This window comes from Puntigrus tetrazona, chromosome 20 (assembly GCF_018831695.1).
Source record: "Puntigrus tetrazona isolate hp1 chromosome 20, ASM1883169v1, whole genome shotgun sequence".
Lineage (NCBI taxonomy): Eukaryota > Metazoa > Chordata > Actinopteri > Cypriniformes > Cyprinidae > Puntigrus > Puntigrus tetrazona.
Genome location: NC_056718.1, coordinates 13,665,198 through 13,691,201, shown reverse-complemented (window position 1 = coordinate 13,691,201; position 26,004 = coordinate 13,665,198). Strand labels below are relative to the sequence as shown.

Genomic DNA, 26,004 nt, shown 5'->3' with positions numbered 1-26,004 from the left:
TATGTATATATATGTATATATATATATATATATATATATATATATATATATATATATATATATATATATATATATATATATATATATATATATATATATATATATATATATATATGTGTATATATATATATATATATATTCCGTTAGGAGAAACCGATATAGCAGTTAAATATAGTGAAACATTTAATAAAAATGACGACACATCGAATCATTTATTTCAGTCACAGTTATTTAACATGTTAAAAATAATAATTACAGATATGACTGACTGGGGGCTGGGTTATTTATATTATTTTAATTAAATATATTGCCACGTATGTTTTCTCTAGTTTTTATTAATATATTTATTTTTCAATTTTACTTTAAAATATAAAAATATACTTGTTTATATAAATAAAAACGTTTCATTTTTGTCCTAGACTGACTATCTTTTTTATTAATTGGTTTATTTGAATGTGAATTAAAAGTATCTACTAGGATCATCCCGACCTTTGATAGGGCCTTTTTCTTTTCATTAGCAATATTTTAGTTGTAGTAATTTAAATGCATTTAGCCTTTAAATTGTTACATTTTGTAAAATCAATCAAATTTCCTTTAATCATTTTCAAGAAAAATTAGCCTGTGAAAATCAGTGCACTGGTTCCATTTTGAATAATTCAAGTGATGCTGGATGTGGTTTAAAATAATACTTTTCTTTTCACTTTGCTTGTGTCCAGAGTTTCTAAGCCTTCACTACTTTAATTCCTGTAAGGAGAACAGGATGTGAGCTGCCTTGACCAGACCTGATAGAGATATCAGGAAATGAATAACCAAGGGAAATAACATGAATATATATATATATATATATATATATATATATATATATATATATATATATATATATATAGATAGATAGATAGATAGATAGATAGATAGATAGATAGATAGATAGATAGATATAAAGACTAGTCAACAACAGCCTGGGAGTTACAAATGCAAATTGAGGATGCCAACTTTGAGTTATGGGTTTGCAAAAAAAAAAAAAAAAAAAAAAAAACAAGGAAAAAACAAGTTGGGGGTGTTGTTTCCATACAGAGAGTAAGCTGTGTGTTAGGGCCATGTGGTCTGGAGGGGAGATAAAGGCATCTGGGACTATGGTTTCTGTTTCCAATTTACGAAAATCACATTAGCATCATTAAATATGGTTTAGTTAGAATTACTGCAGCTGTCTGTAGACAGAATAATAAAATCTACTGGTTTAGAAATAAGCATAGTATCTATATCAAGCAAGCAACATTTTTTTTGTGCATACAGAGATTAAATATACAAAACACGGGTTTGTTTTGTATATTTAATCTCTGTATGCACTAAAAAACTTAACCTTTTTAAGATAATGGCTTATTTTCAAATTTCCTTGTACTTTATTCATTCATTATAGAGGTCCATGAAAAAAAATCTTGCTTGGATTGTACTAGGTGTTGTTTAAAGTATAAGTACTAAAACCAAACTGATTCTCTCTGGTGATTTTCGGATAAGCTATTGTTTAGCTGTGTGGCCGGCTGGACACCCAGCTTGATTAGCTGAAAAGTGCCCCAAAATCCTCCAAAATCAGCCAACAGACCAAGCTGAGACCAGCTACCGGTTAATATCTTTTCTCTACACATTTGATCAAGCATATTCAAATTGAATATATGTAAAAATGAAATATAAATGCTTGTTAATTGTAACAAGATACTGTCCTGTCTCGGAGACTGTGTGTTTGTGTATGGACGGCAAGGCTCACAGACCGGCGTTTCTTCGCATGGCCACTAGAGGACAGTAATGTCAACGATAAAGCGTATCGCGGGCTAAAGTTGACCCATGATCCTCATCAGACTACAACAAAATAAAATGCTAACTGGTCTCAGTGCAGGTGTTCCTACGATATGCGAGTAAATGGCACAGAGTGTGTTATTATTATTTTATATATTCCCGTTACATTAAGAATTGGCCGCCGACCGTTTTCAAATAAAGTTTATTGAATATCTCTTCTAGTCCTTCCTGTTTGCAAAGATGGAGGCAGAGGGAACGTCGGTCCCGCGCTCACTCTCTGCTGAGTTTGAGGGGTATGTTTTTATGACCACAGACATTCGCTGGCGCTTCACAGTTTATATTGTTTTTTTGAAAACAAGCTGCGAATGTATTGTCTGTTAACGTGTCGTGAATTTACAACGCATGTGTTTATTTAAATAGGCACGTCTGACAATCTGTCAATACCGTGTTTCAAAACAACCCAAAAGGTCTCTCTTACTTGAACCAGTCGCCATTTATTGGCAACTTTGGTATAAATGCAATGTCGAAACTCGCATATAATGCTAGAAATGCGGTCTATATGGTTGACCAAGAAGGTTTTGAATGGCCATGCTGCTGCTCGATGTGGATGTAATGATTCTGACGTTATCAAGCACTTTTAACACCTACTAATGGACTTTATTTATCGACACGATTTACGTCTAAAATGTTTAATGTTCCCTATTTCTAGGTCCTTTGCCTATCTGACCGTGAGAGACCGACTCCCAACCATACTCACAAAAGTAATAGACACATTACACCGCAATAAAGACAATTTCTTCAAAGAATATGGAGAGGTATACATGCTGTTCGCGTTTTACATTTAGCTGTGTTATAAATTCATGTTATCATAAAATAAAACAGGCCTGCCTGTCTATTTTTCCTCCTAGATTTTAACTTTTTTGTAATGTTTTTTTTTTCAGGAGGGGATCCAGGCAGAGAAGACGGCCATCTCTTTCCTGTCCAGGCTGAGGAATGAACTGCAGACAGACAAACCTGTGCTGTCTCTGACTGATAATGCAGAGGACTCCGAGGCCTGGAATGAATACTTGCGAAAACAGCAGGACCTGATGGAAGACGGGAGGCCTGTCAGCTGGTTCAAGTCACCATGGCTCTATGTGGAGTGTTACATGTACCGGCGGATCCAGGAGGCTCTGTATATGAAGTACGGCAGTAATAATTTCACTCAATGTACACAATTTAATTAAAGGTTAAAGTATCCTAAAATTCAACTGAACATTATTATTTAATAGTAAAAAGTAAGTTAAAACCCAGTTTTACAGACAAGGTTAAGCCTAGTCCCAGACTAAAATGAAGTCTCATCTGAAATATCTTAAAATATGTCGGTGTCATTGCAGGTGTGTGTTTTAACAAAATATTTTTGGCAAGGCATTTTAAATATCTTAATTTAACTAAGCTAAGCCCCTTTTCTGAAAATGGTCTAAAATAAACAAATTTTCTATATAAATGATATGCTCAATCATTAGAAAAGTCATCTTAGTACTTCAGTTTTACTTAAAAGTCTGAGTATCTTAATGTTACATACATTTAAGAATAGACAATAAGTATTTTTATTTTTAATTGAAGTAACAATGAATAATTGTTAAACTGAATAATAAGAACAAATTAAATCACATCTATCTCAGGTGTTTTCAACCAGCCTATATAAGGTTCTAGGAGAGTATTATCAAGTATAATCAAATCTAATAATGTAAATGTAATGTTTGTTATATAATTAAAATGGTATAATACAGCTATAAATTATTTTATTATGAATAGAGATGTTGTTACTACTGAGATGTCTCTTCACGTGGTCTTATGGCAATTACATTTAGAATTGAAATGGTATTAATTAGATATTTAAAACAGTTAAATTCATAACAGATTTTTATCAGGAAGAACACTGAAAAATGGACACATCTAAATGAATTTAAATGAATCATTTGTCTTACAAATGCTATAGTGTTGCAACTGATAAAGAAGTTTTAAATATTTTTTTAGTGTTGTAATTTAAAGGAACTGATGGTCATTTAAAGTTATATCATAAATGTAGTATTTTTGTAATTTAAATTTTTTTACAATTTTTAAAAAAAAAAATCAACCAAGATTAATTGTAGCCATTAGTGTATTTAAAAATTGTTTAACTGACTTGTTTCATTTTGTTTCAAGTCCACCGATGGATAAGTTTGACGCGTTTAAGGAGGGAAAGACACAAAGCTTCTTCCAATCTCAACAAGCCATTAAATCCCTCTGCACATACCTTCAGGAGCTCATCACCAACATGGAGAACATGACCGAGATTCAGCTGCGAGACAACCTTCTCAAATTACTCCAGGTTAGTGTCTGATCTTCACTGCAGCAATAATGATCCCTGCCATTAAAAACTATTGTTATTGGGACATTATGCTTATGACATCAGAACACAACGTCAAAAACTAGGAAAATCGTCTTGTTTGTGTGGAGATTGAATTCTAATTGAATTCATTGAGCCTTGAGCCTAAATAATCACATCTTTAATTTAGAACAGAGAATCTTGTTACCCAAATGCCATCCGGTTTGTGGTGCCAAGTAACCTGCCTAGGGGTGGCTCTTGTGTACTTTATTGATATTACACTGTTGGTGATGGCGACGCATAATCTGGTTTACTGTGTATTTTGAAGGTCTCTCTGTGGGGAAACAAGTGTGATCTGTCCATCTCTGCCGGTCAGGACAACTCTCAAAAGTCCAGTCCCATCGATTCTCTTCCTGATCTCCAGCGCTTCATCCTCGTGGATGACTCCAGCACGGTTTGGTCAACACTGGTTGCTTCTCAAGGATCAGGATCATCTGGGATGAAGCATGCCAGAGTGGACATTATTTTAGACAATGCTGGTTTTGAGCTCGTTACCGATCTAGTCCTTGCTGACTTTCTTGTTTCTGCAGGACTAGCCAAGCAGGTCAGATTTCATGGCAAGTCCATCCCATGGTTTGTCTCAGATGTCACCAAACAAGACTTTGAGTGGACCATCATGCAGACCGTGGCAGCCAATCACAAGTGGATGTCAGCCAGCGGTGTCCAATGGAAGCATTTCATGAAGGAGGGCACATGGTCCTACCATGACCACGCTTTTTGGACCTTGCCCCATGAGTTCTGTGACATGGCGGTGGATGCAGCTGATCTCTACAGCACTCTCCAGGGCTCTGATCTGATCCTCTTCAAAGGAGACCTTAACTACCGGAAGCTTACTGGTGATAGGAAATGGGAGCACACAGTTGCGTTTGATCAAGCGCTGAGGGGGTTCCAGCCTGCCCCTCTCTGTAGTCTCAGGACACTGAAGGCTGACGTTCAGGTGGGCTTAGAGCCAGGCCAGGCCGAGAAGCTCATCTCTCAGGATCCAGACTGGATGACTAACGGCAAATATGCTGTCATTCAGTTTTCCAGTCCACGCAGAAAACAATAGGGTCTTTTTTTTTAAAGAAAAGCGAGTCCTCACTAAAGAGGAAATTGTTGAGAATGAAGAGATAAAGGAATAAAATGCACTGAAGATGCTGGTTTAGTTACCAACATGCCAAACAAGTGTGGTGTTGCTTTCACTTTGCTTGTGTAAAAGTTTTTGTTTGAAAGCAAATTACATAATGAATCCAACCGATTCTGCATATCAAACACTGAAAATAGTCTTTGCTGACAACTGATCACAGTATTTTTTTTTTTAATATATTTTCTGTTTGCACTGCTGATCTGTATTGTGTAAGTACAGTTACTTAAACACACAGATGTAAACGTGGCAAAAAAGAAAACATGATAAAAATCCAATGTGTTGTGTGGTAGGATACACAGTAAAAAATAATGAAACTGAATTTTAACTTCTAGTTAAAAGCTGATGACCAAAACACCTTCAGAATAGTGAAACAGGTATATGCATTTTGGGCTAAAAATGTGCAGTATATAATTTTTTTTCTTCAAATGTAGTAATTTATGGGCGTAGCGTGGAGTGCATAATTGAAAATAATGTATAAAGAATAAAACAATTCTAGCAGAGTGATGGCAATATGGAATGTATGAGGGTTTTGAATGTAGAGGGATGAAAAAAGCACAAATTCACAATGATCTACTAATGTCATCATAAGGAAATGCTTTTTGCTTATTGGCTGAAAATACTGTAAAAAAATACTGGCCATACATATATCATCTCAGAGAGTTTTTGTTTACACAGTTTGGATTGACTAGCACTTTCAAAGCAAGTTTACCAGGTTTTCTGGTGTGTGTTTGGATGAAAGCTTCACCATGATTTCTTTTAGCTTATTTATGAGCATGCTGGAAACGGATGAGAGTCAGGATATCGTGTATGTACTCATACTTGTTAAAATGCTGTTTTGAAAATTTAATGCAACTTAATAAAGATTAGAAAAACAAATCTTGGAAATGAATCCCTTTGTAACCGAGTTTAAAAATTAGCTTTAGAGATGCAATTAATTTCTTTTTCTAAATAAGTATGTTCTTTTTACAATCATCGCACACTGGCAGAAGTGTTCCTGCTACAGGCTCATGCTGCTTGTTGACCTATCCTTTGAGAGCGCAGTTTTTTTATTATTATTATTTTTTGTATGGATGCTTCATGGGTCTTCCAAGGAGCCTTACCTCCATTCTACAGAGCAAAGAAAAAACCCCAAAGAATTGACGTTACGTAATAACCATGTGAACACTATCTTTTTGTGTTTAGGGGTCAGCAGAGGACTGTGTACATTCTGTTTTTTTTTTCTGAAAATCAAGGCCATGGTTTTGGTCTTTGAACTGTTCTAGCTCTCTTACAGCAAGAGCTAAGCTCAAAACTTAAAGATGTCAGCGGACCTTGTTGTTTATTTAGTGCGTTTTTATCAGAAACCTGATTTTGGGTACATCATACACACTGCATCACATAAAAGGTTATCATTACATTCTGTTTTATTATCAGCTCTAAACAAACATGGCTAATAATAGTCTAGTTTTAAACGAATGCGTTAGCAGACATTTTTGAGGACAGTGCTGCATAAATTTTAATTAAATTATTTAAAAGAAAAATGTATCCACTACTTGTGATTGTCCTAAATTTGTAATATTCAGTACTGTTTTAGAAAATTCTATTTTCACATTGCATTTACTTGAAACAATGGGATAAATTAAGAGTGCAATACTGTTAAATATGAATACAATTTAAAATATTGAGTTTTTTATCTTACATTTTTACCATTTTTAACTAATCTATTCATATGATGTCAAATCTGAATATTAATAATTTTTACTCGTTCTAATATGCTGACTTGGCACTAAAAACATCTTAACATTATGCATTATGTTGAAAACAATACTGGTTAATTGAATACACCCTTTGTGAGTTAAACATGTTCATTTATTTATTAGTGTATATTTAACTGAGTCATTTAAGACAGTACTACTAAGTCTGTAAAACGTTCTTATAATGTTCCTTTTTAATTAGAGAAATAAAAACTCAATTACTCAAGCATTCAACAAAGCATTTAATAAAGAGCACCAAAAACCTACACACTTTCCGGTTTAGCTCTAAATAGCTGCCAGTACAGAGAAATGATTAAGATCAAATAGACTTGTTTTTCCCTCGAGATAAAGAATATTTTATTCCCTTATTTAACCTTTTACAAAAATCTTTCCAACTATGTAATCATGCATAACCGCATGTGAAGTGGTTTTAAAACACATCACCTGTAAAATCCAAAGGTTTTGGCGAGTGAATCAGACGTGACCTCCTATCTCTTGTTTACCTGGTTGCCATGACCTGCTCTGAAGAGTGACCGCCAGTATCGACCTGGCTGCCTTTAATTTGTTTACCTCCTTTTTTTTTTTTTTTCAGAGCCACAAACAGTGAAAGCAAGAAAGAGGCAGGAAGTCAGAGATACATCAGCAAGGGGATGCATCCAGACTAGTTGCGATGAGGCTAAACTTATAAATCAGAGAACTGGTTTGAATTTTTGGTAAGGACTATAAAGGATTTAACAACCCATTCTTGTCTTTTTAGTTTCCACAAGAATCAATGTTGCATGTGTCTTTTGCTCTAGTGGATTATAATCACGCATTTCTTTCTATTAATAGAAGTTTCAGTTGTGTTTCCTTTCCTCTTTTTCCTGTTTAATAGAAAAGCTCCACACATCAGACTTGACATTTTGTGCCGCTGCTCATATTTGTTTCTTCCTTAAATGTAATATTTAACGCTACAATAGGGCATCTTTGTTCGAATACTGAAAAAAAAAGAGATTAAGAAAAGATTAAGAAATTAAGAAAGAGACGGAAAAGCAGCCTCACATATCTTAGAAAAACATCACACTTTGTCCTTTCAGCTCAAGGCAGACTGGAAGAGAGAGGAAGGGATTTTTTAGTTTTAAGGAGGAGTAGGCAGAACAGCGGGGTGGAAGCAAACAGAACAAGGGGAAGAGAGTTTGAAAAAGACAGTGGGAGGTAAAAAAAAAAAAGAAAAAAGACTGAGCTTAAAAAACGGTCTTTTGGTGGTTGCTTATGAACAGATAGTACCTTAAGTCATGTCGGCTGCGTGTGTGTTTCCATGGTGATGTCTGGAGGGCAGACCAGCGGAGAGGCTGCTGGTGCCAGGCAGCGACGCAGGACCTGCTCGAACCCGGAGAGAGAAGATCTGGAGGGACTTTCTTTAGCACCCGCTGCCCACAAACTCTCGCCCATGTACCCTAAGGAAGAGCACAGCGCAGGAGGGATCAGTTCCTCTGTCAACTATCTTGATGGAGCCTATGAGTTCCCGAACTCCACACAGACCTACGGCACCTCGTCCCCAACCGAGCCTGCCTCGGTCGGATTCTACCCGGCTCCCCCGGACCCCCACACGGCCCCTGCTGAAGAACATCTGCAGACCTTAGACACCAGATCCGGCAGCCCTCTTATGTTCGCACCCTCCAGCCCTCAGTTGTCTCCGTACTTGAGCCATCATGGGGGACACCACTCGACCCACCAGGTGTCCTACTATCTGGACACCCCTTCTAGCACTGTCTACAGGTCAGTTCAGCTTTAAATAAGAGCTCTGCTAATGCTCATGTTTTTGGAGACTTATGCAGGTGAAGAATTCTATAGCTTTGAATGAACAATATACAAGTTTGTGAATTAATCAGACACAAATGATATATTGCTTTTAAGACATTTGATAGTGACTTGTTTGTCTATCAGCATCTAGTTTATGTAAACTATATAAGAGGTAAGAAAACAACAACATAAAAATATTGAGTGTTAATCATGAGTTGGTTCTAGACATCATTTACACCAGATTTCTGATTCATTGAGGCATAAAGTTTGGTTTAGCACTCAAATCTTGCTTGGATACCTGCTTACCGAGGTTGATTTTTAAAACAACACCTTACATGCTCAAAGCATACGATTCTGGCTCACTGTACATTTATACATTTTGTTAACATTTTGTTAATATTCATTTGGATACAAACCACGACTAATAATTAATAAATAATAATAATAAAAATAAATTGATGTAATAAATTGATAATAAATTGAGTACTATTATTAGCAACACATCGACACTTTAACTAAACTTGTAAAATTACACATTTTACAAATTACAAATGTAAAATTAATTTTTGGATTTTTTATTAATATTTCAAATGTAAAAATACATGATAAAACAAACATGTTTCACGTATTTCTTAAGCAAACATCTTTTTAATGTGCCTAATGGGTTATGGCTATAGATTTGCTGGTTGTGTATGACCAACATTTAATGCTAAATGCTCTTGATGGCATTTATGTTTCGTTTTGAATCAAAGAAAGTGTATTACTTCACATTACAGTGGTTTGCACATTTTTTTCCTGCAAGACGCGTTGGGTGCTCTCTGACTATCGTTTATTTTATTTCATTTCAAATGTTATTTTAGCTTTGTGCTGTTAATTATTAGAATTTCTTGGCTATTTGGAAAAAAAGAAGGTTAGGGAATTGTGTCTGTAGACCTTGAGGAAAGTACAATTGGTAAAAACAACAGCGGCACTGTCTGAACACACAGGGAGTACTTTTTTATTTTACTTTCCAAAGAACTGAAAGGAGATCTAGTTGCAGTTAATGGGTTAATTAAGTAGAGCATGCATTGAATAAACTATTATTAGTAAAGCCTAATGTTTATATTTGTGGTTTACTTCTGACAGATGAGAATATTAATTGATACGCTGCTTTAGGCTGCTTGGGGACCCCATGTTGTCATCTAAGGATATTGGACAGCACTATAGTTCATTTTTGAGGTTGTGCAATAAATCTGTTGAACATCAGAATTAAAGATAAAATAAACATTTACAAATACTGGAACAAGAGGTCAAAAGGAAATGGGGATGGCCACTGTTTGCAGTCACGTACTCATTGGATATTACAAATTTGTATCTAAAGATATTGCCTATAATGTATGTTTATTTATTTATGGGAATGCACAGTTTTATCGGTTATTGGACGATATTAGTTTGTTTTTTCATATATACCAGTGCAATTCTTTAATTTAATGAATTAATTAATTGCGCAGTTCTTTTATTTGACCAATTATTTTTAGACCTATTTCTTGTTGTTGTTGTTAATTGATATTTACAATAAGATGATAAAACTATCAACCTAATAACAGAATTGTAATATTGCTGAAGGTAGAGTGAATTAGGACACATCAGTCGGTTTCTGCTCTATACTCTCTCTCTGTGTGTGTGCAGGTCGAGTGTGGTGTGCTCTCAGCAGACAGGTATTGGTTTGTGTGAGGAGCTGTGCAGCCCCACTGACAGACAGGAGCTGTACCCCGGATCAAGAGCCGCAGGAGGGTTCGATTCAGAGAAGGAGATGCGCTTCTGTGCGGTGTGCAGTGACTATGCGTCTGGCTATCACTATGGAGTCTGGTCCTGTGAGGGATGCAAAGCTTTCTTCAAGAGAAGCATTCAAGGTTGTTCTGAATATCAGCGTGACTGTGATTGCTAGAAGTCTTGTTTTTGAATTAATTAGCTTGTGAATCGGTTTTTAATACCCGAGTCACGTAAAAAGAATGCCACTGTCGCCACCTACTTGGCGAATCGATGTAAAAAATAAAAAAAGAATAAGAAAAAGAATCTCCTAATACCGAGTGTTGCAAAGTACGCGGTTTGCTACTTTAACATTCTTTCCGCGGTTTAAGGCGAGCTCAGTATCGTGCGATTTAGCCCCTTGAATGCGACTTTTATCAGGGGAAACCCGCCTGGTTTACCCCACCGGAACGCGGTTTTACCGGGAATCCCCCTAAAAAGCGTTTGGGCTAGTTTTGAGTAGCAACTGAGCTACAGGTTTTGCTGTGAAAACCTGACAACCCTGCCAAAAAGCATTTTTAAGCTTAGCTTTCAGAACGTTTTCTCATTCGCAAAAACAAACAAAAAGCTCGAGAGCAACGGGCAATGTTTTACAGTGAAAATGATTTTACATAAGAAAGGAAACGCTGGCTCTGCGATTTTTTTTTAAGTAAATCATTTTTTTTGGTATTAAGACATGTATTATGTATTAATTGTAAGATTTCATTCCAGGGATTTTATTTTATTAAAAAAATCTTAAATTATCTTAAATCATACATAGGCTATTTTTGTAAAAAAAATACTTTATGAAACCCAAATCCAAATCGCAAAACGTGAACATATTTATTTGCTCTACTCTGCTTCTCTGTCATGATGGTCTTGATTTAATTATCAAGATATTAGGTCTGCGATGAGCTAACAAAAACAAATAAATAAAATCTTGGAAAAACCTCATAAATTTTCTTAGTTCAAATATGTGTCCAAAAAAATTCTATGGATGCTGGTAAAAAAAAAAATTGAATAGTAATTTTCAAATAAATCCCTTTTTGCTTTCAATTTATGCAATTTCAAAAGTGTGAATGTATGCCACAGATAATCATCCTTGCATGTCCTGCACTGTCCTTCCCTTTAAAGCTGATAGAAAAAGGTGAAAATCAAAGTCTCCCGTGTGCTCTATCTGATGAAAGGCTGCCTGATATGTACAATAGAAGCACACAGATGTTTCTGCTCGCACCTTATTTGCGCTTTCTTTATCCTGCTGGAAGGGGGTGCAGATCTGGGTGGGTTTTGATGAGATGAGAGGCCGGCTGGATGTTATGGACTTGATCTTGGCATGCAAGCTCCTGTGAGCTCTTTCCTGGGGCAGATAACTGCTGCTGACTGCCATTCTGGTGAAGAAAACCTGGGGGGAAATGACTGTAAGTGCGTACCAGTCAAATGGGTTTTAGGGCTTTCACTCGGTGAAGGGAATTACAAGAAGTATAAGGGAGTGCAGAATGACAGACAGACAGACCATCATGACAGAGAAGCAGAGTAGAGCAAATAAATATGTTTACGCTTTGCGATTTGGATTTGGGTTTCATAAATTATTTTTTACAAAAATAGCCTATGTATAATTTAAGATGCGTACATGCAGTTGTTTAATAAAATAAAATCCCTGCAATGAAATGTTACAATTAACACATAATGCATGTCTTAATACATAAGATTTACTTCAAAGAATCCCGTAGAGCCAGCGCTTCCTTTCTTATGCAAAATCAATTTCACTGTAAAACATATGTGCATGGTTTTACACAGTGGTTTGGATATCCGTGTGTATGTGCTTTCGTGTAGGTCTGTGACATTTCTGGCTGAGACACAGTCATCTAATTCAAAATTTAATTTGGAGGGCTGGAACAGCATGTACCTGCTCTCAGCGCTTAATCAGATCCAAGGCCGTTGATGTGCTGCACTGCACTCTTTGTTGCTTCTGACACAACAGTATTTACATATCGCTAATACGAAGTTAAAAAAGGAAAACATCTCTGAAAGCTTCTTTAAAAATTACTTTACTGATTAAGCAAAACATTTGAGGGTTAACCAGTTATCGGAAACTGAAAATCATTTTTCTGCCTCTAGGTCACAATGATTATGTTTGTCCAGCAACCAACCAGTGCACTATTGACAGAAACCGCAGGAAGAGCTGCCAAGCATGCAGACTACGCAAGTGTTATGAAGTAGGCATGATGAAAGGAGGTACATAAAAAAAAAATGTCTTTGTCTCACATACACATATGCATCTCTTACAGTCTCCGACATTTAAACCAGTTTCCCTACTTCTGTTTAGAGTTGGGCAGCATTCAGTTACTCACTTTCAGTTAATTAATGTACATTTGAATGTAACTGGCCACAACAGTAAATGATTACTTTATGTATTTTTATTGTATTTATGTACTTATACTATTTAATTTATTTAACCTTTTCCATCTTTGTTAATGTTAACTTATTTAATTATGTGTGAGATTTAATTTAATTTATATTTGATGTATTAAATTGTATGCATATTTTAGTATTTATAATTAACAACATGTAAAATATTAAATAGTGATCACAAAGGTAGCTTTTTTATGGTAATTGTTTAGGTATAATTCACACTGAAATAATGGAAAAAAGACCAACCATTGATTAAAATATGGAAATAATTCACACTGAAACTAAAATAAAAATCATCATTTATGTAAATGTTTTTAAATTAAATACAATTTTTTTATTCTACACAAATTTGAAATATAAATTTGTATTTGGTCTAAAATGGTCTATCCTGTTTATGTGAAGTTATATTTAAAAGGTTCTCTTAATTTTGAATAATGCAAAACCAGGCATGACAAGCTTACCCTTTTAAAAATGCATATACTAAAATGTATACATTTTAATATATATATATATATATATATATATATATATATATATATATATATATATATATATATATACATATTTATGTGCTTAATAATATACTCAATTGTACTTTTGATATACTAAACAGATATACTTAAAGTCTGCTAAATTGGAACAACTTATTTTGTATTTAAATACAATTTAATTGTTTGTTGAAGTATGTTTGATTGTGCTAAAGTGGAATTATTGCAAGTATACTTTAGGTACATTTTAAATATTTTATATTTAAATATTATTCAAAGTCCACACATTCCTCATTAACAGTGATATTAAAACATATAAGGCTTACTATAAAAAAATATGCATTGTGTACAAGTATTACTCCAAAGTTGAATTATAATTTTCATATCAGTAAGTCTCGAGTGGTATGTCAGTAAATATGCTAATAGATTTCAGCAATACTTACTACTTAATATAAAATAAATGAATTTTAAATATATTACATTTTTGTGTTCACATGTACTTCGCAGTCTTTCTCTGTAGTATGAAAACAGGACATAATAAAAGTAATAACCTGTATGTTTTCCATTGCAGGTATTCGTAAGGACCGCGGAGGCCGCGCTATCAGGTGTGAGAGGAGGAGGAGCGCTAATGAAGACCGTGTCAAGAGCTACAGTGAGCAGTCGAGCCGCACCGGCCGGAAAACGGCTCCTCCGCAGGACAGGAGGAAGAAGAGCGGCGGCGGTGGGGTCAGCGCTTCATGCATGCCTCCTGACCAGGTGCTGATGCTGCTTCTGGGGGCAGAGCCGCCGGCCGTCTGCTCGCGGCAGAAACACAGCCGCCCGTACACCGAGATCACCATGATGTCCCTGCTCACAAACATGGCTGACAAAGAGCTCGTTCACATGATCGCCTGGGCTAAGAAAGTACCAGGTAAACATCAGAAGGAAGCACTTTTAGGAACAAAACCCCTGGTGACAGCCTTGCCAATTTTGCGTAACCGTGGCAGCAGGCTTTGACAGCACAGGTGGCAGAGATTCAAATGACAAGGTCACAGGCGCGAAGGTAAAGAAGATGGGTGTTATTACATCTGATCTGTGCTGCGCCTCAGCTTGATTCGGCCTCCAGCTGAGCTCGCACACATTAAAAGACCTGCTGGGAGGTTTGAGAGAGCCATTATACAGTATCCAATGTTCAGGTGTCTTAATTAACCCTCTTCGGAAAACGACTCATGAGATACAGCGAATATTAAATGTGGTTTCACGTGTGTTACAACCCTAAAATCATCACATTTCTAACCCTTCCTTAATAGTTTCAGTTATAGGCAAGAAATATGATGCATTATTTTGCTAATAGTACCAGTATTAAATTGCAAGCCACCTTTGTGCTACAGACTTGAATTATATAGCAAATCGTGCAGCTTGATGGGAAGAGGAGGGTCATGAACCATATCTAGGGAGCAGAATATCATAGAGACAATTAAGTAAGTGCCTAGCAACAGCCAATATTACAGCAGAAATATCCCCATAACAGCTGTCCAAAACAGAATCATTTTGCAGATGCTATTTTATTTAGTCCATTTATAGTCATAAGTATACATTTCTTGAAACTGAGATTTCTACATCACCTGAAAGCTGAATTGTTAGGATAAGACAATATTTGGCTGAGATACAAAAAAACCCCACTTTTAAATTAAGTTCATAGAAATGCGTACTTATCAAAGATTAAGTTTTTATATACTTATGGTAGGAAATTCATAAAATATCTTCATGGAACATGGATCTTTCCTTTAAAAAAAATTATAATTTTGACCCATATAATGTATTTTTGCATGTCACTTATGGCTGTTTTTGTGGTCCAAGGTCACATTTTACTTGTTATTGTTCTTGCTACACAACACACTATTATTTAAAAATTTGGGGTTGTTATATATTTTTTTTTTACTCATGATGGCTGCATTCATTTAACTTAAATACAGTAGGAACAATAATGATGTGAAATATTACTTTAACTTAGTAACTTAACTATATTACAAGATGTGATGTCTTCAGTGTCACACAATCTTTCAGAAATCATTCTAAATGCTGATTTGGTGAACATTTAATGTCTTTTCATTAAAATTAACATCATAAATGTCTTTACTGTCACTTGTTAACACTTCGAAGCAGCCGTGCTGACTAAAATGTGAAAAACTAATTTGACTGACACCAGATTATTGGTGTATGAAACACAACATCTCTGTTCTCTCCAGGTTTCCAGGATCTCTCTCTGCACGATCAGGTTCAGCTGTTGGAAAGCTCTTGGCTGGAGGTGTTGATGATCGGCCTCATATGGAGGTCTATTCATTCGCCTGGAAAACTCATCTTTGCTCAGGATCTCATCCTCGATAGGTACTGGATGTTCTGCACCTCCTCTTGTAGGCCACTGTAAAATAAGCATTTACACTTTTTTTTGTACATATTCACTTTGGAACAACTCATTTAGTGAGGCAATAATAAAAAAAGTATAATAATAAAACTCGAATCCAGTTTAATGACTCACTCTCACTGTTGGCATCACATATATTTATCTAGTCAGACAAGTGCGCGACCATGCTTTGAAAACACATTAAAGTGTTTTGATTACATTTAACCTTGCTTGACTGTTAGGAATAATGAAAAAGCACTAACATGCCGTCACAGAAATCCGCAGGGACACCTGTTATACTCTAATGAAACTTTAGTCTCAGGTAATCTTACTTGATGCTGATGCTGTGAGGGTGATTGTGGGCTTTTTGAGATGTCATACCGACCTGATGCATTCCCTCTGCATGTGCTTATTTTTTGCCTCAATTTCATAAGGAACATTGAGTTGCATGTGCTTTTGTCCCCTTGCGGACAGGATCTGGCCCAGTAGAGGGCCGTGGCTCGTAAAATGAGATTGAATGATTATGAAACGAAAACTAGATTGTTAAAGGATGTGAACTGTTTACCTGAGTGCCTAGTGCTCCTCTTCAGAAGACCATGTCACAAGTAGAGAGTAATTAGGACCCGGTTGGGAACAGGCTCTTTAGAGAACAGCGTCATCGCTGACTAAGGCTATACCAATCTAACCAAAACCAGCATCCTTAAAAAAAAAAGTGGTGAGCTTAATAAAGCATCCTGGAGGACGAAGGAGAAAGGGGGAGTAACATTCGGAATGGGACTGAAAATTAAAGGCTCGATGAGAAAAAAAAGGAGGCTGCTAATATAGAAAAAGAACTGCTGAAAAACAGGGAGTCCATTAGAGGTCCAGTCTTCATGTAAACAGTCAGCAGCATATTCAGTGTTTACAGCTTCACTGGTGGAGGTGAGGAAAAAACAGGGCTATTTTAAGGCACATATCACAGTAAATGGCACAAACAGTCTCCTAACATGGATAAAGTGCTGCTCTACCTCTCTTTACAGGAGTGAAGGAGAATGTGTCGAGGGGATGGCTGAGATTTTTGACATGCTCTTGGCGACTGTGGCACGCTTCCGTAGCCTCAACCTCAAGCTGGAGGAATTTGTTTGCCTCAAAGCCATCATACTTCTCAATTCTGGTGAGCCTGCAAGTCAATATTCAAATGGAATTATGGAATTGTAAAAAAGCTATTGCTTGTGCTGTTTATTATTTTTGTGGAAACGTTCATCCAGAGATTTTTATTTATTTATTTATTTTTTCAATTTTTGGATCAAGTGCAACACACTCAGTTTTCCTTATTTGAAATACCTTCCCTTTTAAAGGAAATAGACATTTTTCAAATCATTGTCCTAGGTGTAACAAGCACAAACACGTCTTAGGTGTTAGTTAATGTGTAACTCTTTAATGGTTATTGCTTATCTCTTCTGTCTGGTCAGGTGCATTTTCATTCTGCTCCAGTCCAGTGGAGCCCTTGATGGACAGCTTCATGGTACAGTGCATGCTGGACAACATCACTGATGCCCTCATTTACTGCATTGGTAAATCAGGTGCTTCTCTGCAGCTCCAGTCCCGCCGTCAGGCCCAGCTTCTGCTGCTGCTCTCACACATCAGACACATGAGGTAAAGAACGAATAAGATCATTAAAGTGCCCCTGTTATTATGGGTTATGAAAGGTTCATATTTTGGTTTGGAGTCCCAAACAACAGGTTGACATACATGCGAGGTCAAAAAACTATTTTATTTGTAGCTTTTTTGTTCAACAATTCCCAAACGAATCTTTTTTTTTTTAATGATTAATTTTTGCAAACAGCTCCAGTGATTTGTCATTTTGATTCAAAGCAATGTTTGTGAGCTTTAAACGCTACTAAAAGGCACCTATTGGCAAAGAACGAATGTGCATTTTCATTCAGATCAAAGTGAAAAGACCAACTAGTAGGCGGGCAGTATGCTAATGTTTCATTTTGACGTCAAAGTGAAACGCTTGGGACTCGTTCAGTGATTCGGAGTCGACTCTTTCGAGGGACAGTAACTTTAGACACGGCGCACTTTCAGACTTAAAACTTTGCAGGGTGTTTTCATTCGCTTTGAGCTGTTTTACACACTGCTTGAAAGGTCATTCTCAAAAATTCATTATAGGGGCACTTTAACACAAACATAATTTCACACACACTTCCATTCAAAAAGACAAAAAAAGTTAGTCATGGACATAATATCTGCTTCTTTTTTGAAAGCAACAAAGGAATGGAGCACTTATACCGCATGAAATGTAAGAATCGAGTCCCGCTGTATGACCTTTTGTTGGAGATGCTAGACGCCCAGCGGTTCCATTCTTCAGGAAAGGTGCAGAGACCGTGGCCACAGAGTGAGAAAGACCCCCCTTCTACACCAACAACCAGCAACAGCAGCCCCTCCAGAGGTCCTGGAGCCGTGCTGCCCAACACTGCCTGTCACGAGCAGAGTCCAGACCCCTGAGCTGTGTATTAACCAACAACTGAAGAATGTGAAGACTGTGAAGCAGTCAGTGCTGTCTAATAGTCTCTCCTTGTGCCTTATCAAAGTCCACTTTAGATTCTGAAAACCAACCCATTAAAACGTAAAAACGTATCTTTAGAAATGGAAAAGTTAGGTCTTCAAATAAGAACAAGGCTCCCAAACATTATACATCTGTGTTCACGTGATTCATTAGCTTAAAAAGACATTTTGAAAAAGTGTCATACTTTGGGGAAAAAAGGGCTCTTAGGCCTTTTCGGCAGACTGAGAGACAGATTTATGTAGAAGCTGCTAATTCTTTTCTTCTTTTTAAATAGCCAACGGAGTGACAGGTTTCACATCATAAACTTATATGAAGGGTTACTCCACCCCAAAATTAGCATTTTGTCATTAATCACTTACCCAAACCCATAAAAGCTTTGTTCGTCTTCGGAACACAATTGAGGATATTTTGGAAGACACTGTCAAAACGTGTCTTTCATACTTTTTCTGGACCTTTTTTTATCCTAAAAAAGGATTTTTATCCTAAATATCTTAAATTGTGTTCTAAGATGAACAAAGCTTTTACAAGTTTGGAATGGCATGGGGGTAAGTGATTAATCACTACATTTTTATTTTGGGGTGGAGTAACCCTTTAAGATAAACAAACAAAAAAATAAAGTAAAAAAAAAAAAGCAGGTGGCTCGTGAACTATATCATGAACTAGCATTTCTCCATGTACACGGTTTATCAAGCACTATTACTGTATTAAAATCAGACGAGGTTAGAATCAATATTCCACTGAAGAACCCAAGAACTTTATATCTCTGCATCCGTGTTACACATTTTTGATGTTACTGTTATTATTTGCATTATGGCAATAATAGTTATGTATAATTACAAGCAGCGCTTAATATAAAGGATCTGAATTGAAACTGAAAACAAGAGTAAAGTTACTCTTGGAAAAACAAGACAATTAAAAAAATTATGTGATATATTTTCACAATCAGAGATATGTTTATCAATAAAAGTCACTGCTCCCTTTTTAATGTTAAATATAAGTAATTTTAACTCAAATTGAAGGGAACAGAGCAGCAGTTAGTGGTGACATTAGTGCCATATTTTGTGCTTATTGGTTGGTTAAATTAACAGAAATGTTACATCATATTTTTGCTGTGCTGTAATTGGTTGGCCATGTCAATTGACACGTAAATGCTGATTTCTATAAGCATTGTGAAGACTTGAAATGAATAACAGCCTATAATCACTGGTCTGGTATTCAATACAGGAAGTGACACTGACTGCCTTACTGCCCATACCCAAACGTGTCATATTTTCCCTCAAATCTGTGAATGTGTCAACATTTAGCAGCTATTATATTTGATACTTGAGTTTTATCATCTGTACAGTATGTTTTCATTTTGAAGGAACTAAATGTGAAAATGTTAATTTTACTTAATTATAAAGGACAGAGTTAAAAAAACTAAATCACTTTAAAATGAAACTTTTAACTAAACAATGGGAAGATTAGAAGAATTTATATATATATATTAAATGAAAAGATGTGTCTTTATTGTCAGCATTAGCAAACTGTACATACATAAATAGGCATAGACATTGTAATTATAATGGGTTTTTTTCCTCCACACTGTCATTGTCATAACACACAAAATAAAGATACAGTAAGTATATAACAGTAATAAAAAGCACACGTCTCTCATAGAGCTACATCAGTGACTGTTTTTACATTTCCGGACAAACAAAAGTAACGCAATGCCATGAAATAAAAATAAAATTTGAAATTGCCATGCAAAATCTTATTTAAATAATATTCAAAATAACTTTCTTTCTACAATTTTAAATAATAAAAAAATAAAAATAAAACACTTTCCTTAGCCTAAGCAAATAATTTTGGCCATTTTCTTGGACGGTATAAGTGCAGTACCTTATGCTTATGTCAGTGCTATTAAGTACATAATTATTTACGATTTCATAGTTTTTCTTCAGTTTTTTTGGGACAGAAACGGTTAACCAGTTTGGATGTCCCACACTAGTCTACATTGCAATGAGTTCAATAGTACACTGTTTAGTGAAAAATGAAGTTAGCAGCAGTAACTGTACAGGAACAGGAACAATCAGCTTTGGCTAACACTAGTCCATTCTGTGTCCTGCAGTGTAATATGAAGCAGATGAAGGCATTAGTAAAGTCTCGTCCGCTCATACAGGCGGTGGGCCGTTAGTGTAGCGGAGCATGGGATGAAAGGACCGGGCAAAGTTGTTCGCGTGGGCACAACTGTAATCCTGCTCAGTCGTGGGCACCAGACAGGTCAGGCCCACTATGAGCAGCAGTAGAAGCTGCAGAGGCAGAGCTGCCCGGAGCACTCGCAGCAGAAAGGGCTGGCAGCGAGCCACAGCAGCGCCACCTTGTGACCCGGAGGAACCAGAGCGAGACGAAACGCAGCCAGAACCGCTGGGCAACCTACAAAACATTGTAATAGTACATCAGAACGAACGGATAAATGATAATGACACACACAGAAATGTTGTGATGATTTTAAAAAAGTAGGGTGATTCATTTTTTTAAATTATCTCTTTAAATCACTGCTGCTATCGTTAATTCAAACTACAACTAAAACTACTTAAATCTGTTGCTGTGAAATAAAAGTACGAAAATTTGAACTTTTGCTTAGACAACGACTAAAATAAATGTAAGTTACTGTACTAAAATAGCTAAAGCTATATAGAAATAATGATGAAAACAGACTAAAATATCACCTTAAAATATAAAATAAAATATTCGCTATTCCGAAAATATAACTTGCACTGACTAATCTTCCATCTTAAAACAAATAGTTTATATCATCTTTCACTGTTTTTTATTTGCATATAATATTTTCATTATATACATTTAGTCCCTCACTAACAGATGTCCATGTTTTATGGACAAACTGCACACATTAAATATTTTGGTTTTTGGACAGATTTCACTTCCATCAAAGACAGTTCCATATTTTGTAATACTTAATAATATATTTCATTAAGAAGTCCCAGCAAACATGCTATAATGCTTAACAAATCAGCAGCTCATGTGCGTTTAAATATGAAGTTTCATAGCATTTCTGTCTATTTAATATAAATGAAAAAATACTTTGTTAAGCATTACATACGTGTTATGCTTGTCAATGTTGTTAATGAAAGGTATTAGAAAGTTGTACACGATATGGCTGCTTTTCTGTGTTTTTGCTAATTTTGCTGTAAGGCAGAGATGAGCGAGAGATCATCACAATGAATTGTTCGCACAAAAACATAAAACTGCAAAAAACAATGAAAGCAACCAAAAATTACATGGTCTGGAAAAAGAATTTCAGTATTGTCACATGGCATCAAGAATGGAGAAAGGTGATGGACGCAACTTGGTTCAAAGGACACAAAGTTACATTGTCAGACTCAACATTATGTTCTCGGGGACAATAACACATAAGATTACTAAGAATCCTTGACTGGGATCCAAAACAAATTAATTTCCTAGAACTAGCGACTCGTGCTCTGGCCTCTGCTGGTATGGATCTGGGATCTGGAATCAGGGTCTGGATCTGGATCTGGAATGAGTTCCATCATCCCCCCCTGCATTCTAAAGCGCGAGAGAAAGGTACCTGTGACGTGGAAGTCTGGCTGAGGATCCTGGTTCTGACACACTACATTTGCCTCGTAGCTGTTGTGCAATGAGCAAAAGGAAGGGAGGGGGTAAAAGAAAGAAAGAATGTTTCAGTCCAGCAAATAAAGACAAAGCTTGTGGTGACAAGCAGAGACATATAGCCAGGCCATCAGTATAATCACAAACCAGTAACAACAAAACAAAAAGGCAGCAGCAAAATAGGTGGCAATGACAAAACAAAAAAACTTGCAAGGTGCAAGAAACCTGGCTTTCCACACAGACACCTTCAAACAAATCCACTCAAATTTAGCAAGGATCCGTTTGATTTAAAGCATGTCTAAAAGGAAAGCCAGTGTTTCTTGTATAAATTTCATAAGAAGTAAAGTACTTCCACAAATAAATGTTGAAACCAACATATTTATATGGGAATGAGGAAGTGAGCATATACTCCAGGGGATCTTGTCAGTGAAAAATATTCAACAGGAACCAACATTTCAAAAAATATTCCCCTCTTATAAGCTCAACCGCCTCACTTTAGCGGGACAGTGACCTTCACGGCATGCCCGAAGCAATATCAAAAAAGGGAGAGGAGATGCATTACCGATTGTCGTTTGGTGGAAACGCTGACCTCTGAAGCAGGACTGACCGATCCAGAAGTATCTGCATCATCCGTAACAGGCCAGAGGGACGCATCCTGTGAGTTGGGTGAAGATCTGAGATTTAGCTTTGAAATGGTTGGATATTTTGGACGATGTCTAATGTTTTTTCTTTTTATCCATTAAAACCAAACAAATGGTTGGTAATGAGATGAATAAATGATGAACGTGCTTGAACACTGACCTGTCTGTTCCCAGAAGCCTGAAGCTCTTTTCCCAGCAATTCCAGGTCGGTGGCCACAGCTTTCAGGAGCAGGTGGAGACGGTTCCCGATGACATGCACCCTCTCCTGGGCCTCCAGACACTCGCTGCCGTGTGACTGCACCAGCAGCTGTCCTGAGAGCTCCTGCAGACTGTCCACCTTCTGCTCAGTCTCCAACAGCTCCCGCTGGATTTGCTGTAGACAAATGTGTGTCAATGTAGTTTCACTTAAAAATGAAGCATTTGCGTTTTGAATACATTTTTGTCACGTTTGGAGAATTTTAAGAACATCTAAAACAAGCAAGTGAACACTGTTTTAGCTGCCAACCAGACATACTGTTTTCAACATACAATGATGCTGTATAGGGTGAACAGAAGACAAATTATGAATTCAGCCAAAAAGCAGTGACTTCACAGGTACCTTTAGTGCTCTGTAATGAGCTTGAAGTGTGTGCCGATCTAGCCCCGATGCAATTGGGATGATCTCATTTCTCCGACGGTCAATGTTTTCTAGCCAAAGAAGAAGACCATGACTCAGCTCATGAAACTCCTGTAGAAAAGCAAATATTGTGAATGACAGAATCTGCATCCATACGTTTAATTACAATATCATTCAAAAGTTTGGAATTTGGACAACTGATGCTTTGATACTTGACCAAAATATAAAGACAATGATTACAATTTAAAATAATGTTCTTCTATTACAATACATTGTGAATTGAATTTTCTCCTGTGATGGCAGAGATGAATTTTAAGCAGCCATTACTCAAATCTTTAGGTCACATAATCCTTGAAAATGAAAATGAAATGTTCTAATATGCTGATTTGATTTTTAAGACATTTCTTGGTATTACCAATGTTGAAAACTTATGACTGGTTACTACCTTTCTGGAAAAATTTATATGATTCTTCAATGAATAGAAAATGAATAGAATAGAAAAACAGCATTTATTTGAAGCAGAATTTTGTTGTATCATTACTATGTCTTTACTGTCACGTTTGCATCCTTGCAGAACAAAAGTATTAACTGTCCAAAAAACATCTTCCAAACTTTTGAACAGTAGCGTAGATGTCTGTGTATGTACCTGACACTGCATCAGAGAATCCTGAAGTGCGGTTCTCCAATCTTTCAGTGATTTCCCCAGTCGATCCCAACGTGAGTTCATCTCTTTGACTTTCGCTTTGAGACCCTTGCTCTCCTCTGAGTCTGACTGGAGTAGTGTGACACTATTTAAGTTGATGGACAGTACTTTAGACTTATGAGAATCCATTGCCTTCTGCAAGTCCTGTTGAGACAGAAGAGCAAAGCTTTCACTAGAAATGTGTGTGTTGGTTTTAGAGACTGCATTGTGTTACCAAGAAATGATGTGTAGTTGGATTTTGAGTAATCTCCGTTGATAAATTGCTCTGAAGGGAAGGTTCACTTGCAGCCTCTGAACTATGTACCAATGTGTTTTAGTGTGCAAGTAAAAATAACCGGTGAAATCAGATGCTCTCAGATTTTAACTCTGTATGTGGGTCAGCGGGATGCTGTGGATTTCCTCTGGTTTATTTCTGTTGCTGACATCCTGCCTGATTTGAAATGTCAGTGTGTGTGTGTGTGCGTGTGAGCATGACTTGTTTTACAGTGTAGACATGTGAGCAATCCACACATGGAGCTGCCAGTGCCAAATGTATCTGTTTACAGCTTGGGCACGGTTAACTATCATATATTTACAGTAACATCGATTTACACATACATCGAAAAACTGGCATTTTTAAAACCACATTAGCTATTCCAGAGGTAATCCATAGCAAAAAAAAAAGTTGGTTCATGACTAAACAGCTTGATTAGATGTATAACGAGGTCATATGACAATAATGTTGGTTATGTTAAAATGGTTCAAACATTTTAATTATCCTCCAGATTTTAGGACTACAAACAGAACTCAATCTCATTTGTGATGATTTTCAAAAGCTATGGCCAGTTGTTCAGCCCATCAATAGCATTAAAAGAGAATCACTCAGCAAATATGCACAAACAAATTCACATGTACAAATATATTACTATGAACCACAAACCTTGAGTTTCCTAATTCTCTGTTCAATAGTGTGTATATCTGCACTAAGAGTTTTCCCTCTCAGTTCTTCTAACTCCATCTCAGCCTGACCGAGCCATGCCTCCATGGCATCCAGGTCAGAGGTCATCTTCTGCAATAGCACCAGGTCTTCTCTTTCTTTGTGATCTGAACCAGCAGACTGGGCCTGGATCAGCTCCCAACGCTCAATAACACCTGAAATATGACAATTACCATAATAGCATTAAATTTAAATATACACACATATACGTACACGTACACATACATGCAGTCGCAGAGTTTCTGTGCTGGGCTAACCAGTGCTCTGTGTCTCTGTGTTATCAGGGTTGCTCAGGCCTGACAGGTTATCCTCTTCCTCCTCCAGCTCCCCCTCAACCCTCCTGACCGCTTTTAGACTGCCACGGCAATCATCCATTAGCCTCATCTGTTGGGGGCAAAGAAACGAATCAAACTTACCGCTGCTACATATTAAACTGACAGAGCTCAACAATGAATCTGTACTCACATAGCCCATGTATGAAGTGCCGTGAACACCCATAGTACCATCTGTCTGCTCGAGGCTGTAGCGGCTGGTGTCCATTATATTGTCTAATAATCGTACTGCTTCACCTGCAGGAATTAATGTAAAGATTAACGTAGAATGTCACAGGATGCCTTTAAAATAAGAATCAGTCTGAAACACAGCCATTCTTTGATCACATTGTGAGTGTATTAGGAGTTTTGTAAAGCTTTTAATGTTTTAATCATGTTATTTGTTGAAAATGGAATGCAACCATTATACATTTGTTTTATATGCAACCTATTCTGAATTCAGTGAATTCTAAAATATCAAAAGTATGAATGAAGGCGCTTGTAAAACCATGCAGTGGTCTTGTGGCATGCATGTGGTTCCAACAATTGAAGTTACATTAGCATCATCTTTTCACCTCATTTTTTTGTAATAAATAAATACTTGTATTCAGCAAGGTGTATATATTTGAAGAAAAATAACAGTGAAGACATAAAATTTTGCATAAGGTAAAAAAACTTTTTCTCCTC

General features: G+C 36.5%; 3 protein-coding genes and 1 long non-coding RNA gene across 6 annotated transcripts in view; 2 read left to right on the top strand and 2 right to left on the bottom strand.

The window, feature by feature from the left end:
* The first annotated feature begins 1,814 nt into the window (after positions 1 to 1,814).
* Positions 1,815 to 6,203, top strand: armt1 (acidic residue methyltransferase 1). 2 transcript variants are annotated; one of them, XM_043219865.1, is made up of 6 exons: positions 1,815 to 1,924; positions 2,014 to 2,084; positions 2,501 to 2,606; positions 2,733 to 2,974; positions 3,979 to 4,144; positions 4,470 to 6,203. In XM_043219865.1, exons 2-6 carry the CDS (start codon positions 2,032 to 2,034, stop codon positions 5,247 to 5,249), a joined length of 1,347 nt encoding a protein of 448 aa, XP_043075800.1. In that variant the 5' UTR covers positions 1,815 to 1,924; positions 2,014 to 2,031; the 3' UTR covers positions 5,250 to 6,203. The 2 variants fall into 2 exon arrangements, with proteins under 2 accessions (XP_043075800.1, XP_043075799.1); XM_043219864.1 differs by having other exon boundaries at positions 1,890 to 1,910.
* A 1,731-nt stretch (positions 6,204 to 7,934) lies between these two features.
* Positions 7,935 to 20,098, top strand: esr1 (estrogen receptor 1). Its single transcript, XM_043219863.1, is given in 9 exon segments — positions 7,935 to 8,356; positions 8,359 to 8,818; positions 10,511 to 10,734; positions 12,728 to 12,844; positions 14,081 to 14,419; positions 15,738 to 15,876; positions 16,912 to 17,045; positions 17,344 to 17,527; positions 18,139 to 20,098. Coding segments are annotated over 9 exon segments (1,860 nt in total). The 5' UTR covers positions 7,935 to 8,334; the 3' UTR covers positions 18,380 to 20,098.
* Positions 15,775 to 17,039, bottom strand: LOC122325034. Its single transcript, XR_006247247.1, has 3 exons — positions 16,900 to 17,039; positions 16,458 to 16,804; positions 15,775 to 15,910 (listed from the first exon to the last, which is right to left on the bottom strand). It is a non-coding gene; the product is annotated as an uncharacterized LOC122325034 (long non-coding RNA).
* The window catches only part of syne1a (spectrin repeat containing, nuclear envelope 1a), a 99,430-nt gene continuing 93,352 nt past the window's right edge, over positions 19,927 to 26,004 (bottom strand). For both annotated transcript variants that reach the window (XM_043219862.1, XM_043219861.1), the window contains 9 exons: positions 25,472 to 25,575; positions 25,264 to 25,390; positions 24,950 to 25,161; positions 23,974 to 24,174; positions 23,310 to 23,438; positions 22,872 to 23,084; positions 22,633 to 22,725; positions 22,030 to 22,088; positions 19,927 to 20,855 (listed from right to left, as the gene is read on the bottom strand). In XM_043219862.1, the coding sequence (XP_043075797.1) occupies positions 20,594 to 20,855; positions 22,030 to 22,088; positions 22,633 to 22,725; positions 22,872 to 23,084; positions 23,310 to 23,438; positions 23,974 to 24,174; positions 24,950 to 25,161; positions 25,264 to 25,390; positions 25,472 to 25,575 (1,400 nt within the window). In that variant the 3' untranslated portion in view covers positions 19,927 to 20,593. The remainder of the gene's footprint in view (positions 20,856 to 22,029; positions 22,089 to 22,632; positions 22,726 to 22,871; positions 23,085 to 23,309; positions 23,439 to 23,973; positions 24,175 to 24,949; positions 25,162 to 25,263; positions 25,391 to 25,471; positions 25,576 to 26,004) is intronic.

Excerpts from the sequence above, each read along its gene's own strand:
- armt1 (XM_043219864.1), top strand. Across the intron at positions 2,085-2,500 it reads CTCTCTGCTGAGTTTGAGGG|GTCCTTTGCCTATCTGACCG; the intron begins GTATGTTTTTAT and ends CCCTATTTCTAG. Across the intron at positions 2,975-3,978 it reads CAGGAGGCTCTGTATATGAA|TCCACCGATGGATAAGTTTG; the intron begins GTACGGCAGTAA and ends TTTTGTTTCAAG.